The sequence below is a fragment of the Carcharodon carcharias genome, chromosome 31 (genome assembly GCF_017639515.1).
Source record: "Carcharodon carcharias isolate sCarCar2 chromosome 31, sCarCar2.pri, whole genome shotgun sequence".
In the NCBI taxonomy this organism is placed as follows: domain Eukaryota; kingdom Metazoa; phylum Chordata; class Chondrichthyes; order Lamniformes; family Lamnidae; genus Carcharodon; species Carcharodon carcharias.
Genome location: NC_054497.1, coordinates 24,609,127 through 24,624,414, shown reverse-complemented (window position 1 = coordinate 24,624,414; position 15,288 = coordinate 24,609,127). Strand labels below are relative to the sequence as shown.

At 42.3% G+C, this 15,288-nt stretch overlaps 1 protein-coding gene across 4 annotated transcripts in view; it reads right to left on the bottom strand.

Moving 5' to 3' along the window:
• The window catches only part of tom1 (target of myb1 membrane trafficking protein), a 119,745-nt gene that overhangs the window by 46,129 nt on the left and 58,328 nt on the right, over window positions 1-15,288 (bottom strand). For all 4 annotated transcript variants that reach the window (XM_041177779.1, XM_041177781.1, XM_041177782.1 and 1 more), the window contains exons 5-11: window positions 15,046-15,180; window positions 11,348-11,476; window positions 10,097-10,213; window positions 8,866-8,999; window positions 5,529-5,568; window positions 4,657-4,768; window positions 1,092-1,221 (exon numbers count right to left, since the gene is read on the bottom strand). In XM_041177779.1, coding sequence (XP_041033713.1) covers window positions 1,092-1,221; window positions 4,657-4,768; window positions 5,529-5,568; window positions 8,866-8,999; window positions 10,097-10,213; window positions 11,348-11,476; window positions 15,046-15,180 — 797 coding nt within the window. The remainder of the gene's footprint in view (window positions 1-1,091; window positions 1,222-4,656; window positions 4,769-5,528; window positions 5,569-8,865; window positions 9,000-10,096; window positions 10,214-11,347; window positions 11,477-15,045; window positions 15,181-15,288) is intronic.

Here is a 15,288-nt window from a genome sequence, read left to right as displayed (position 1 = left end):
AGAGAGGTAGCTGTGTGTACCATTCACAAGCTGCATTGCAGCAACTTGCCAAGGCTCCTTCAACAGCATCTTCCAAACCTGCGACCTCTACCACTTAAAAGGCCAGCATATGCATGGGAACACCATCAACTGCAAGCTCCCCACCAAACCACACACACCATCCAGAATTGAAACTATAACACCATTCCTTAACTGTTGCTGGATCAAAATCCTGGAACTCTCTTTCTAACAGCACTGTGGATGTGCCTACACACCACATGGACTGCAGTGGTTCAAGAAGGCAGCTCACCACCAAGTTCTCGAGATCAATGGTGGGCAACCGATGTTGGGCAGAGCCAGCGATGGCCACATCCAGTGAAAGAATAAAAAAATGGTTAACAAATGCAGGTGGAGAGCACTGACTGTGTTGTTACTTGAGCACATACAAGAACATAAGAAACAGGAACAGGAGTAGACCATTTAGCCCCTCGAGCCTGCTCCGCCATTCAATAAGATCTTAGTTAATCTTCTTGTGTTTCAATTTCCATGATTCCATCTAACCCCAATAACCTTTGATTCCTTTGCCTAACAAGAATCTATCTACCTCTGCCTTAAAAATATTCAATGACCCCATCTCCACCACCATTTGAGGCAGAGAGTTCCAAAGTCACAGAACCCTCAGAAAATTTCTACTCATCTCTGTCCTAAAAGGGCAACCCCTAATTTTAAAACAGTACCCCCTAGTTCTGGACTCACCCAGAACAGAAACATCCTTTTGACATCCAACTTGTCTATGGTGAGGGTTCAGTTAGGAGGTGTATACTTGTAATGCTCCACTCTGAACAAACCTAAACTGAGTAAATATTGGCTCTGGCGTTATTCTTCACCAACTGGCTATCAGGAGTTTAACACTAAGCACTCAAATTCGTCTGGTCTTTCCTCAGAACTCAGTCCTCATTCAGTAGGGATTAGTCTCCAACATGTATATTTACTTATTCTTCCTCTTTCAATACATAGGCACTGTATTTTCTGTTTTTGTTTCAACTTCTAAATTCAGGTAACTGGTGGGAAATTACAAATTGGAGCAACAAACCAGATGAGCCATTACTCACTTCTTGCGCTGATCAGCCAAGGAGTTGCTTCTGGTCTGGGCAAACATGTCAAACTCTTCCTCCTCAGTTTTTGGATGGTTGTTGTTCTCCAAGGACTTCAGTGTTCGACTCACACTTTCTCCTGCAACACCTAAATATACACAAATCCCCAATGTAATGTAATTTCAACAGACTGATTGCTCCACAATACAGGAGAAACAGGACTGCGTTTTCAGCATTAAATTGAACTTTACACTGATTTAGAGAAAGATTTTTTAACAAAAATGATTTATTGCAAAGAATTTACAGCACAAAAAACAGCCATTCAGCCCAACTAATCTATGTCAGCATTTGTGCTCCATACAACCCTCCTCTCATCACCACTCATCTCACCTATCAACTACAGGCCAGTCAATTTAACCTCTGTGGAGATACGATAGTCTAGGACAAAACTAATAGTCACTTAGATACCTAAGTGTCTATTAGCTATCTAATAAATACTAATTCAACAGGAAGCCAGGATGGATTGTCAAAGGCAAATTGTGTTTAAATAATTCAAATGAGTTTTTTATGATGAGTTGATATGGTGTATGTAGTTTCCAAAAAACATTTGGTGAAGTGCCACAAAATAGACGTGCCAGCAAAGTTGATGCCCATGGAATAAGAGAGATATTGGCAGCATGGATACGAAGATGGGTGAGTAACACGAGAGAGTAGTGGTGAACGTTTATTTTTCAGACGAGAGGCACGGGTCGGCACTAGAACCACCACTTTTCTTGATAGATATTAATAACCTAGATTTGGGTGCAGAGCACAAACTCAAAATTTGTGGATGACACAAAGCTGAGAAATACTGTGAGCTTTGAGGAGGATCGAGATAGACATCAGCAGGCTGGTAGAATATGCAGACACGTGGCAGGTAAAATTTCATGGAAAGAAGTGTGAAGTGGTATATTTTAGTAGGAAGAGCAAGGAGGGACAATATAAAATAAAGGATACAATTCTAAAATGGGTGCAGAAACAGAGACACCTGGGGGTTTATGTGCACAAATCGTTGAAGGTATCAGGGCAAGTTGAAAAAGTGATAAAAGGCACTTGGATGCTGGGCTTTATAAATAGCGTACAAAAGCAAGGAAGTTATGGTGAACCTTTAGAAAACTCTGATTCAGCTTAGCTGGAGTAGATGTATTCTGGGCATCACAGGAAGGATGTGAAGGCTTTAGAGACGGTGGGGGAAAGATTTATGAGAATGGTTCTAGGGATGAGGGACTTTGGTTACGTTGATTGACTGCAGAAGCTGGAGTTGTTTTCCTTTGAGAAGGTTGAGATGAAGATTTGACGGAGATGTTCAAAGTCACAAGGGTTGTAGATAGAGCTGATGGAGAGAAATTATTGGCAGAAGGATCAAGAACCTGAATACACAGATTTAAGATGGTTGGTAAAAGAACCAATGACATGAAGAAAAATATTTTACACAGCAATTAGTTAGGATCTGGAATGCACTGCCTGAGAGTGTGACGGAGGCAGATACAATCCAGGCTTTCAAAAGGGGACTGGATAATCACCTTAAGAGAAATATTCTGCAGGACTACAGGGAAAGGGCAGGGGTATGGGATTAGCTGATTTGCTATTGCAGACAGGCTTCACAAGAATAAAAGAAATCAGAGCAGAAGTAGACCATATGGCCCCTCAAGCCTGCTCTGCCATTCAGTATGATTACAGCTAATCTTCTGTTTCAACAACTTTCCTGCCCACTCCCCAAATCCCTTACTTTCCTGAGACACCAAAAAACTGTCTATCTCAGCCTTAAATACACTCAACGATGGAGCATCCACAACCTTTTGGGACAGAGAATTCTAAAGATTCATAACTCTGAGTAAAGGACTTTCTCATCTCAGTCCTAAATGATCAGCTCCCTATTCTGAGACTATGTGTCTGTGTTCTTGATTCCCCAGCCAGGGGAAACAACCTCTCAGTGTCTATTCTCCACCAGTTCCGAAGAGTCATATTAGAGTAGAAACATTAACTCTGTTTCTCTCTCCACAGATACTGCCAAACCTACTGAGTTTATCCAGCATTTTCCGTTTTTATCTCATTGTCTATCCCATCGAGCCCCTTCAGAATCTGATGGCTCCTCCATTCAGTAGATGAACAGTCACCAAATGAGTTCCATAGCCCATGTGAACCTCAGCAAATTATTGTGGTGTTGTAACCATTCTATGATTTTATCAATGCATCTTTCTATTCCTTTCTCCCTCTTGTGTTTATCTAGCTTCTCCTTAAATGTATTAATACTATTCAACTCAACTACGGTTTGCTGTACGGAGTTGTATGTTCTTCATTCTTTGGGTAAAGATGTTTCTCCTCTATTCCATACTAGATTTATTAGTGACTATCTAATATTAATGGCCCCTAGCTTTGGAAACATGTTAGTTACGTTACTCATAATAGAATTATAATATCATTAATATTGCAATGTATCAAAAAAAGTGAAACTGTTGCATTTCCCGCCCAACTTTTTCTGAAGTCACCAACTCAGTTCACAGCCCTCTTGTACCTTAGCAAGTGATCAGTGCAGTGCTTAAATGCACTGCATTGTGAGGCACTGAGCCATAAACTAGGCAAGTCAAGCTTCAAATTCTGCTTTTGTCCTCAATCAGCAAAAATCTAACAATTGTGGTGCTACATCCATATCTCTGGGCTAGGGAGGGAGAAATATACCAGGTCTGCGGCTTCTACTTTGCCGTTTTCTTTGGTTACCTTCAGCTTCCTGTGTACCTGACAGCTCAAACCTTTCAGCCCCTCAGTCTCAACCAAATAAATTTGTGCTATTCGATTTTTTTTTTAAAAAGGAATATATTATGGCGAGTGGTCTTTGAAACTACCAGAAATCCATTGGTGTACAGTAAAGCAAGTAGGACTGCTTGCCTTAAAACAAAAACTGTCCATTTAAAGTTATCTAATTGACTTTCTGTAGTCAAGCGAAACTTCTTTATCCAAAGAGCAGTTAGGATGTGAAACTTGCTACCACACGGAGCAGTTGAAGTACACGGAACAGATACATTGGAAAGAAGTTATTTAAACACAAGGGGAGAAAGGAATAGAATGGTTACGCTGATAGGGTTAAGATGAAGGAGGGTAGCATGCAGCTCCAGTGGGCAGGGACCAATTTTTGTGTTGTAGATCTATCTATAACTATGCAATCTTCAACCAATGTCTAATTTATTGAATGTAATATAATTGGCTTAATTATTTGAGATGTTAATTAGGTTGAAACGCTGCCAATTTCAGGTGGAGTGGATTCAGCATTCTGCATTGGGGAAGGCCATAGACTAAACAGTCAGGGCCTCAATTTAAATTAGCAAGCAGGCAACTCCTACAGGGAACAGTAAAAAGACAGGACCAGACTTGGCTGCAATATCTCCCAGAGGTACTGTGCAGACTTAGAAACAAAGAACAATCACCTGTATGTTGTACTAGAGAGGCACTGCTGCCTGTGAAACTATATGCAGTGGAGGGGAAATGCAGTTTTGTTTAACCCCTTCTCAATGTTAATGGTTTAAGTTAATTGGGAACCAATACTTACTGAGCCCTGCCAATTGTGATGAGAGATTAGAAGAAGTCACTGGGGTGACAACAGCTGGAGAGCTTGGTGTAAGATTTATTAAATTGTCTGCATTCTCTGAACCACTGGGCACCTTTAGAGAAACAGAAAGAAAGAGAGATTGAAAATTAACTTATTACAACATACTAATGTGAAACTAACTCAAGAGGAAATGTAGCGACAAATGAATTCTAAATATGTGGAACCCTGCAATTGGGAAGTCATCAAGTTGGGAAGATGCTCCTAGTCAGTCTGAAAAGGAATTAAATTCTGTGCTTGTGGATATCATGGGTTGATTTTTCTGTATCTGATGTTCCCAAGTTGGCACAGTTTACATCTGGATTCATTGAAATGCTGAGCATTATTGGCTGCCAGTGGGATGCCAAGTCATAGAAATCATACAGCACAGGAGACGACCATTCAGCTCATTGTGCTTGTGTTGGGTCTTTAAAAGATCTATCCAATTATGCCCAATCCTCTTCCTTTTCCCATAGTTCTGTAAATGTTATCCTTTTCAAATTTTTATCTCTTTCCCTTTTGAAAATTATTATTGAACATACTTCCGTTACCCTCTCTGGTGATGGATTCCAGATCATGGTAACTCGCTACATTAAAAAATTTCTCTGCTCAACCACCTCACCCCTTCTGGATTTCTTTTGTTAATCATCTTAAATCAATTTTCCAGATCCATAAGAACTGCACAGCATAGTACAATCTTGCATCACACATAATACAGATCTTCTTCAAATAACGTGCACACAATGTCATCTACCTTCAGTCTGAGATACTTGCCATGTCTATAGTGACTCAAACTAGATTAGTTGGCTTTACTTCAAGAGTTGAACTGTACTCACTCGATTAGCAGTATTCTGTCCAGTTCTGAACCTCTCAAACCTGGATAAAAATGAGAAAGACAGAATCAATGAAATAGGCACAAGATATAAACCGCCAAATAAATACTTGAAGGGAAAAATTTGCAGGGCTATGGGGAAAAAAGCAAAGGCCGTAGGATTAATTGGATAGCTCATGCAAAGGACCAGTACAGGCATGATGAGTCAAATGGTCCACTGTATCATTTTGTGAGAAGATACTGAGAATTTCCGGTCCTTAAAACTTTCAGTCAAATCAGGGACAAATTCCACAAGCACTATTAATTCTCAATCATTCTAAAATCTTTCAAAACTCTTGAGCTTAAGAATGTACATACTGGAAATATTGGAGATTAAAAATTGAGATAGTACTTTGGCAATGTGCTTAAATGTGGGTTATGACAAGTGCGAGATATAAAAAATGATTATCCGAATTCTGTACAAATGGAGCAGTAGTCACCAATTGTTCTGCCCAATGCTCTTGAATTAAGGGTTTCTCCCATATAAACCAGAAAGGTCATGTTGGAAATTTCAGGCACAAACATCACACTCCTCCTGCTTTGTACAACATTGATGTAACTCTTTCTGAGTCAAAACAATTAAACTAAATTAACAAAATTGGGATAAATCAGGCACAGCCCCTAATTCAGGTCAGTTGTAAAACCAAGAGCAAAGTTTAAAGGAAACTTACAAACTTTAAACCAAAATGTGATTAAAGGGGTCGATAAAGCACCCCAGTCCCCGCGGTGCCCACTGAGCACGGAAGGCCTTGAGAGTGCCGGCAGACACCACGTGCTCCCTCTCCAGGGACATCCGGCCGCAAACATAGCCGCGGAAGAGGGACAAACAATCGGGTGGGACTCCCCCGTCGATCGCCCGCTGCCTGGACCTGTTAATAGCCAACTTGGCCAGGCCCAGGAGCAGGTTCACGAGGAGGTCCTCCTCCTACCCGACCCCCTTCCGCACCGGGTGTCCATAGATCAGGAGCGTGGGGCTGAAGTGCAAACAAAACATCAATAAAAGGTTTTTCAAATAACTAAAAAGGGAGTGCAGCCTACCACACCCTATATACGCATGGTCCACGGACTCCACAAGACCGCAAAAAGGGCAGGTGTCTTGGGAGTCCGTGAACCTATGCATCCTACGGTTAGAGGGGACTGCTGCATGCAACACCCTCCAACCCAGGTCCCCGATAGAAAGGGGGGGGACACCTCCGTAGAGGGCCTCCCATCGGGGGCCTCCGCCGCCGGACGGCAACAAGGCACGCCAGGGCGTGTCCGGGTGGCGGACAAGGGCGAGAAAATGGCAGGTGTGCAGCAGCAGTCCGTACAAAAAGCTCCTCTTTGCCGTGCCAAATGGCACAGAGGGCATGTCCCCGAGGCGGCTCATATTGCGGGGCGCCAGCACCCGAGGGAGGGTTCGGGGCTTGGGGCCAATGTGGAATTCTGTCCGAACAGGGGAACGCTCAGACGGAAGACCACTGCGCACCTGGGCCACCTCAAGACCTAAAATAACATCAGGTCCAAGCACGACCGTTCTCAGGTCTTGGATGGCATCAGCTGCGACCTGGACACTCACAGACGCGTGTCGCGCCAACTCCTGCGGGAGCATCCAGCCCAGTCCTCCGCCACCCAGCACGTCCCCGATCCTGGTCACACAATTTAGCTATGGTCTAACCAGTGTAATATGATAGACTGGGTACTTTTCAGGGCCGCAAGTGACGGCCTTAGGCCCATTCACGAGTTTGCACGATATACAGTGCGAAATGAGAAACATGTCTTCGATGAAATGCCACACAATCTCTTACCCTTTGTATATTTCCAATATGTAGATGATATGTTTGCCATATTTAAATCTGCAGCTGCATGTAATAATTTCCTTACATGTCTCAATGGGCTCAGATCTGCGCTCAAATTCATCTTTGAAATGGAGCAGTCAAATGAACTCCTTTTCCTTGATTTCTAGTTGAGAAATCTGCCAGGGGATTCTCTACCATGGTCTACCGCAAGCCTTCCTTCACTGGTTAATATACACATTGGGATGCTTACAGTTCCACGTGCTATAAGATTGGCTTTATTGAAAATCTCGTAAATAAGCCCCAGCCATTTGCTCGCCATGCAAGCTTGATGCCAAAATAAGGCACATTAAAGGCATCCTGCAGGATAATGGCTGCCCTAATCAGATCATTTCGTGCTGTATATCATGCAATCTCATGAACGGACCTAAGACCATCATTTTTGGCCCTGAAAAGTGCCCAGCCTACCTCAGATTACCCTGGAAGGGAAAGGTGTCTCAAAAAAAATTGAGCAGCAGGTGAAGCTGGCTGTTACCTGCTGCAACTATGCAGTAGCAACACAAGTGGTACTCGCCACTAACAGGATGCTACAGTCAAGCCAAAAAGATGTTCTGCCTATCACAAAAATGGATAATGTGGTATATGAATTTTAGTGCCAGTGTGATGCTAGATATGTGGGCCATACATCCCAAAGACTGCTGATCATGTCAAATAGCATATCCCTTCCGCTGTTCACAATGGGCAAGGTATAGACCATACCCAACTAGCCCATGCTTGCAAAACTCAAAACACAGTGTCCAACATTAGATGTGATTCCGTGATTGGACAACATTTGCTAAATAATCCTCAGTGTGCTAAGAATTACATTGACAACCAATTTAAGATCGCCAGTTGGGCTCGCAATTTGGCACGTGTGTGTGTACTGGAAGCTACATATTATCAATAAACTGGGCCCTGTTCTTTGCAGACAGAAAGAACATGTACACACATTGCACCTGTTTCAGCTAAACAAAATAAGTGACAGCCATTTGCTGGTTCATTACTCAGGGCAATGCTTTGACGAGAGTTAAACTACCTGGTTTAAATTTCAAACAATGTTTGGCAGTTAATTGTAGGTCACCATCAACTGGCGCATTCTCCATGGCAACACCTCTACCAATCAGAGTCCACTTGCCAGCCAATCAGCACTCTCTTCTCATAGTATTAATTGTTGTCCCCTTTTAATTTGGTATTCTTGTGAATTGTCCTAATGAGTGCAAGACGAAAGGTTTTGACAAAAAACGTTTCTTTTTTCAGCAATACTCAAGCGCTAAAACAGATTAACTATTCATCGCATTCCTATTTAAAGGACACTGTTGCACAATAATTGGTTGCCACATTTCCTACATGATAACAGTCACTTCAAAAACTGTAATTGGCTATGAAGTGCTTTGGGACATCCCAAGGTTGTGAAAGGCATTACAGAAATGCTAATTCTTTTTAAAGAAAAGGATCTTTCAGTGTAGCTGTAAAGGTGCACTTGATTACCTGTCATATCGGAGGAATATATTATTGAGGTTGTCATTGACATGCAATAGGTCCTCTGTCACCTGCTCATTGGTGACTCTTGAGATAAGCTCCAGGATCCTCTGCTGCATTGCTCGACATGTTCTGTTCAACTCCTGTTGTGTAAAATGTGTAATTACATGCAACTGCTAAAAATATGGCAGGCAAAAGTGAATTATCTTAAAGCAGGTTTTTAAATATTAAACCAACTTTCTTTTTTTGAAAGTTCTGTTCCTCCTGAAAGTCTGGGCTCCTTGTATTAAGAGTACCAGTCACCTTTGCTGAAGTGGCTATTCTTCCTGCATGAGCCTACACAATATCTGCAGGCTCAATGGTGTTCTTGAGCCTGATCTTGTCCTTGCTTAATGCCACACATCAGCACTTATAGCTGCAGTCACCGGAGAGCATAATAAGATCAGTTTTCTCCTTAATCTCAGGGTATTCAGCCTAACTGTCACCCCTTATTACTGACATCAATCAAGTTGACATGGGACAGGAATCCAAGAACTCCGTATTCTCTACTGTTCAGCTACAGTGTCGATAAACTTGCTGTGTCATTAGGGGATGCCCCAGGTATTTCCATTTGAAGAGTGCATGATTGTCATGAGGGCAGGCTTTTCACATTTACTGTTAACTGTTCCAAATTCTGTTTACCACAAAATCAGAACTTTGGGATTTAGGCGTACCAGCATATTGGTTTAAGAATATGATGTTGTAACTGATGCAAGGTGAAGACTAATCTGGTTGCAGAGACTTAGGTGTGGATTACTAATACTCAAAAGATGGTTTAGGGTTTAATGGCTTAAGGTATCGAAGATTAAAGATGCCAAAAGGTATGAGTAAACTGACTCAAGGGCCAGGACTCTAGGTCAGAAGATGGAAGTGAATAGTACAGATTTCACTCCTTGACACTGTGTGGAACAGACCATCAAAGGAGGCAGTGGCAACAGAGAAGAAAGGGGCTAGCTTTTGACAATAGAGCTAATTGATGGGGGTTAAAGTATAGTTGATTTTTTTGAACTGCAGGGTTGGCCAGATGGGCCATGATGTTTTCCTCCCCAAATCCAGTTCAATCCCATATTCAAGAAATATGGAGCCAAGGCAGGTAAATTAAGTTGAGATACAGATCCAGCATAATATAAATGAATGGCAATATAGGCCCAACTGGTTGAATGGCTTACTCTCCCCGTCCCATGTTAAAACATTGTTTCACCTGTAGCAGTTCAAGGTCAGAGGATTCTTCTTGACCCGGGACCATCTCAGTCAGCATTTCAGACATCACCTTTACGTTACCATTAACAACATCCAGTTCACTCCGCAGTTTAGCGACCTGCAAAACACATTTAAAATCTTGAAAAGTCAAGGATAATCAAGTGGGTTTTAACTGGCGCAGCTATGTTATTCTAACTGCCACCAGCAGGTGGCGACTGAATGACAAACCATTTGATAAGTTTGTTTGTCTTCATTAAAAATGACTAATAGTAAAGTGAGCACTTCAGCCATTACGCAACAGGTGTTAAGATTCATTCTGTTCAATGGCAGCTAGCATTTCTCAATAGTTATGACTAACCAGTAGAAACTGAATTGTGTTTCCACAGTTATATCTTATATGTGTATTACTAGCAATAAATGCTGTCCTAGCCAGCGATGCCCACACCCCAAATGAATTTTTAAAAACTAGCCTCAAATAACGGCACACGGTGGATTGAAGACATTTAAAATAATCATTTAACCCAACTATTCTGTTTTAATTGGTAGAATGAGAGGAAGAAGGCACAATCATCAGGCACAATCATCAAAACAAGCCTTCTAGGACAGTGCCCCTCTCGATTATACCGCAGGATGAGGCTGTTTGGCCCATCATGCCTTTACCGGTTTTATCTGAACGATCTATTAATTGGTTCCACTCCCCTGCTCTTTCCTCATTGCCTTGCAAATCTTCCCCATTCAGGTATTTATCTAGTTCCCTTTTGCAAGTCACTATTGAGTCTGCTTCCAGTTTCTTTCAGGTAGTGCATTTCATTCCAAAACAAGGCGATTCAGTGTAAAAGATTTTGTCCTCTTGTCACTTCTGCCACTGGAAACAATATCTCCTTGTTTATTCACTCAAAATCCTTCGCAATTTTGAACATTTCTATCAAATCTTCCCTTGACCTTCAATACTTGAGGGAGAACAATCCAGTTATTTTAGTTTCTCCACATAACCTGAGGTCTTTCAATTCTGATAACGTCCTAGTAAATAGCAGGGGAAACATTTTCTCATTGTGGATTAGGGAGGGAAGGGTGAAAGATTGTTTCTATTGAAAAGCCTTCACATTCTATGACTGGTTTTCTAGTAAATGCTTAAGGGCCATTAAGCAGAAGAATCTCAAACCAACTACTTAATTTGCTGTGTGTCAACAGTGAACTATGGCTGCAGTTGTGGTGACACATTTGAGGGGGTAGGGTCTGAACTGGTTTTTACCTGTTCGAGGGAGGGAGTGATTGCACCTTCTGTGGACACTGCTGGGATAGGCTGCTCAGAGACCGGGAACATCGCTGGCTGCGCTGGGGCAGAGTTTTGTGTGACTGCTGGGTCAACTTCGGGAATAGTCTGAAAAATAAAACAAGAGTAAAATGAACATCTGTAAGCAAAAGGATGAGTGCAGTGGGTAATGACAAGCTTCCAGAGTTAACGTCCAGGATTAACAACAGGACAAAATGAATAGACATCCATTTTGGATAAATGTCTGATGTTAAAACTCCCAAATTATGCAGATTACTTGTAGGAAAGTAAGTCCTTCTCAGTTTACACAGCAGGATAACATAAAAGTTTTAAGAGGTTCTTAAATAACTCAGCAAGTTCATCCAGTTAATTAGCTGAGCCATTATAAACCAGAAAGGTGCTTAGTTTGGAACCCTGCTCAGTGCTAAGCCGGCTGACCTGAACCAGGTGGTGTTCGGAGCCTTAACAGCCTCAGCATCTGAAGTTGCTGGAAATTTTTCCACAGGGTCTGGATTCCCTACTGTATTCCACCAAAGTGGCAGGGTAACATGTATCACAGCTGACTCAAATATTGTCAACGTCTAGCATCCATGTGAAATCTTCCTGTCGTGGTCACTGGACAGCAATCAGGAGCAAGAATCCTGGAAAATCCTCTCCTCTCTGTAGCTCAAAGGCAGAGGTCAATTGCTGCTCCATACTGAATTAACTCAGCAGAAACCAGGTTTCAAAACTGTGTAAAAGCAAAATACTATAGGTGCTGGAAAACTGAAATAAAAACAGAATATACTGGAAAAACTCAAGTCTGGCAGCATATGTGGAGATAGAAACAGAGTTAACGTTTCAAGTTTGTATGACTCTTCTTCAGAGTTAAAGAGAAGTAGAAATGTGATGGATTTTATACTGTTTAAGAGGGGGTGGAACAAGATAGAAGGTCAAGGATAGGTGGAGGCTCGTGAGAGATTGACAAAAATGTCATGGACACAAGACAAAGGGAGTATTAATGGTAGCGTTCAAGACTAAAGAAAGTAATGTTTGTGGCATAAAGGTAAGATAGCAGAATGTGTTAACAGCTGAACAAGTGTCAATGCTCTGTGAAGGCACAACATCGAAACAAGTGACAGATGGGTGGTTGGGGAAAAAGGATAAAAAAAGGGCTAATTTTGTTTTAATTTTAAAAATGAATAAATAGAAATAAATAAATAAGATAAATACATTTTTTTAAAATTGGATTTAAAAAGGGGTAAAGACGGAGAAGCGAGTTCATGGGCTGAAGTTGTTGAATTCAATGTTAAGTCTGGAAGGTTGTGAAGTGCCCAATCGGAAGATGAGGTCTGTTCCTCCAGTTTGCATTGGACTTCACTAGAACATTGCAGCAGGCCAAGGGCAAGATGATGTGCTGAAATGACAAGCGACAGGAAGGTCTGAGTCATGCTTGTGGACCGAGCGAAAGTGTTCCACAAAGCAGTCAACCAGTCTGTGTTTAGTCTCCCCTGTATAGAGGAGATCACATTAGGAGCAGCAAATAGTAGACCAAATTAAAGGAGGTGCAGGTGAAGTGCTACTTCACCTGAAAAGGAGTGTTTGGGGCCTTGGATGGTGAGGAGGGAGGAGGTAAAGGGACAGGTATTACACCTTCTGTGATTGCATGGGGAGGTGCTGTGGGAAGGGGCTGAGGAGTTGGAGGTGATGGAGGAGTGGACCAGGGTGGCCTTGGGAATGGTCCCTACAGAATGATGACAGGGGTTGGTGAGGAGAAGATGTGTTTGGTGGTGGCATCATGCTGGAGTTGGCAGACATGGCAGAGAATGACCCTTTGAATGCGGGGGCTGGTAGGGTGAAAAGTGAGGACAAGAGGGGCCCTATCATGATTCTGGGAGGGAGGGAAAGGGGTGAGGCCGGAGGTACAGGAGATAGGTTGGACATGTGCAATTTGGTCAATACAGTACCTTTATTAGTGACCATCTTACATTTATGGCCCTTAGTTTTGGTCTCTCCAACAAGTGGAGATCTTCTCTATGTCCACGCTATCAAATCCTTCCATAATTTTAAAGATCTCTATCAGGCCACATTTCATGTTTTCCTTTTCTAGAGAAAAATCCAAGCTTGTTCAATCATTCCTGATAGTTAAACCGATATCATCAAATTGAAACATTCCTAATCCAGAATAAGACTGCTAATGCTGATGCATTTCGAGAAGGGGCAGTTGTAGACTCAACCTGGCAAAAAAAGGGAAGTTTCATAACTCCAGTACAATCTTTGTTCTCTCCACTTGAGCCTTAACCCAAGTTTTTCAGATATCCTTCCTCAGCATCTGCGCCGAGTGATGTCTCAGCCTGAGTAACTTTAATCCCCATCTCATCTCATACCATCTCCTTCAATTTCATTGCTCTCCTCTCCTTCCTTAATCGTCCCTTCCAAAAAAATCTCTTACTCATTCATGGCTACCCCTCAACCTCACCATCTCATTATGTCCTCTCCATCATCTGAAGCATACATGTGGCCACCTCTGACCACTTCCAACCCCAATTCCTTCTGCGTGTATCCCTGTAAATGTGCTCCCTCACATCATTAACAACTTCACTTTCAAGTCCCAACTGTCTAGCCTTTGGCTCTCTGCATGTCACAATACTTCTGCAGCTGGTCAGCTCAACCAGTCTCTCCCATGCACCTTTGATGCTGTGAGCCCTAATATTATTATTTCCTAATCTCTGTTGTCTTGGATTTTCCTTCTGGTCTGCCCCTCTTTTTTTGGTCATAAGTCCAAAGGTACATGGGGTAAAGTATCTGGTGCACAACTGGTTTAACTATTTGTCAGATCTGGCTGGACATCAAGTACTATTGGACCTCACCTTTCTCTGGCAAAAGCACTTTCTACTCCAGGGTTTTCATGGAAAGCAAAGAAAACCTCCAGATCATTTTTTTCCCCCAAGATCCTTAAAGCCCTCTCTGCCCCACTCCCTCGACCCTCACCACTAACAAGTGCAATAGCCTCAAGAACTTCTCATCATGAAAACTGAGATCTGTTCAGCTGCCTGTGCCACATTTCTTAAGCCAAACGACCCCCAAGGTTCCTCCCCACCCTTCCCTAGGACCACTCTAAGATCATCTTGTCCATGAGACCCACCTCCTGCTCTCTTGGTCCCTATTTCAAGGGATCTACTAATCATCTAGTTTCCCTCTCTGGCCCCCATATTAGCTAACATTATCTCCTCGGGTACTGCCCTCCCCCTTTTCAAAGCCACTTTCGTCATCTCTCTCGTCAAAACACACACACCCTCTACCCTTCTTGTCCTCAGCAAATTACATCCCATCTCCAACATTCCTTTCCTCTACAAAATCCTTGAACATATTGCAATCTCCCAAATCCATCACCAACCATTTTTTGTTACTCCATGTTTGAATCTCACCAATTAAGTTTGCACTGCTTCCACAGGTCTGAAAGGGCTCCAAGCAGAGTCACGTGACAGTGTCCAATGTCTAAATCACTGGCCAGTTTATATCAGCAAGGAGCTGCATTAGAATTATGTTGCCAAATACTTAAAGCATCAAGGTCCTCTGAGTCACTGTCAAATCAGTTAAATTGAAAATTTAAAGGTTTAACCATTTAAGCAGCTGAATTAAAATCAGCACATTATCATCAGGGGCAGTGCAATAACTAAACCCCAATTCATACTTACTCTCTGAGGTGTGTGAATGGGAGACAGTGCATCAAGGTCAGTCATAGGGAACTCAAGCCCCTTCCTCCTCAGTTCTTCATACACAGTCACTACCCCAGTGAGGTCTGGAGTACTCCGGAAAGCATCAGCCCAAGCCTGCATTCAACATTAAAACCATAGTATTACTATTTTATACGTCATATTTTATACATGCCTATCCCCAAGTTCCTCCCTCTCTCTCATAATGGCATGGGCTCTTCATAG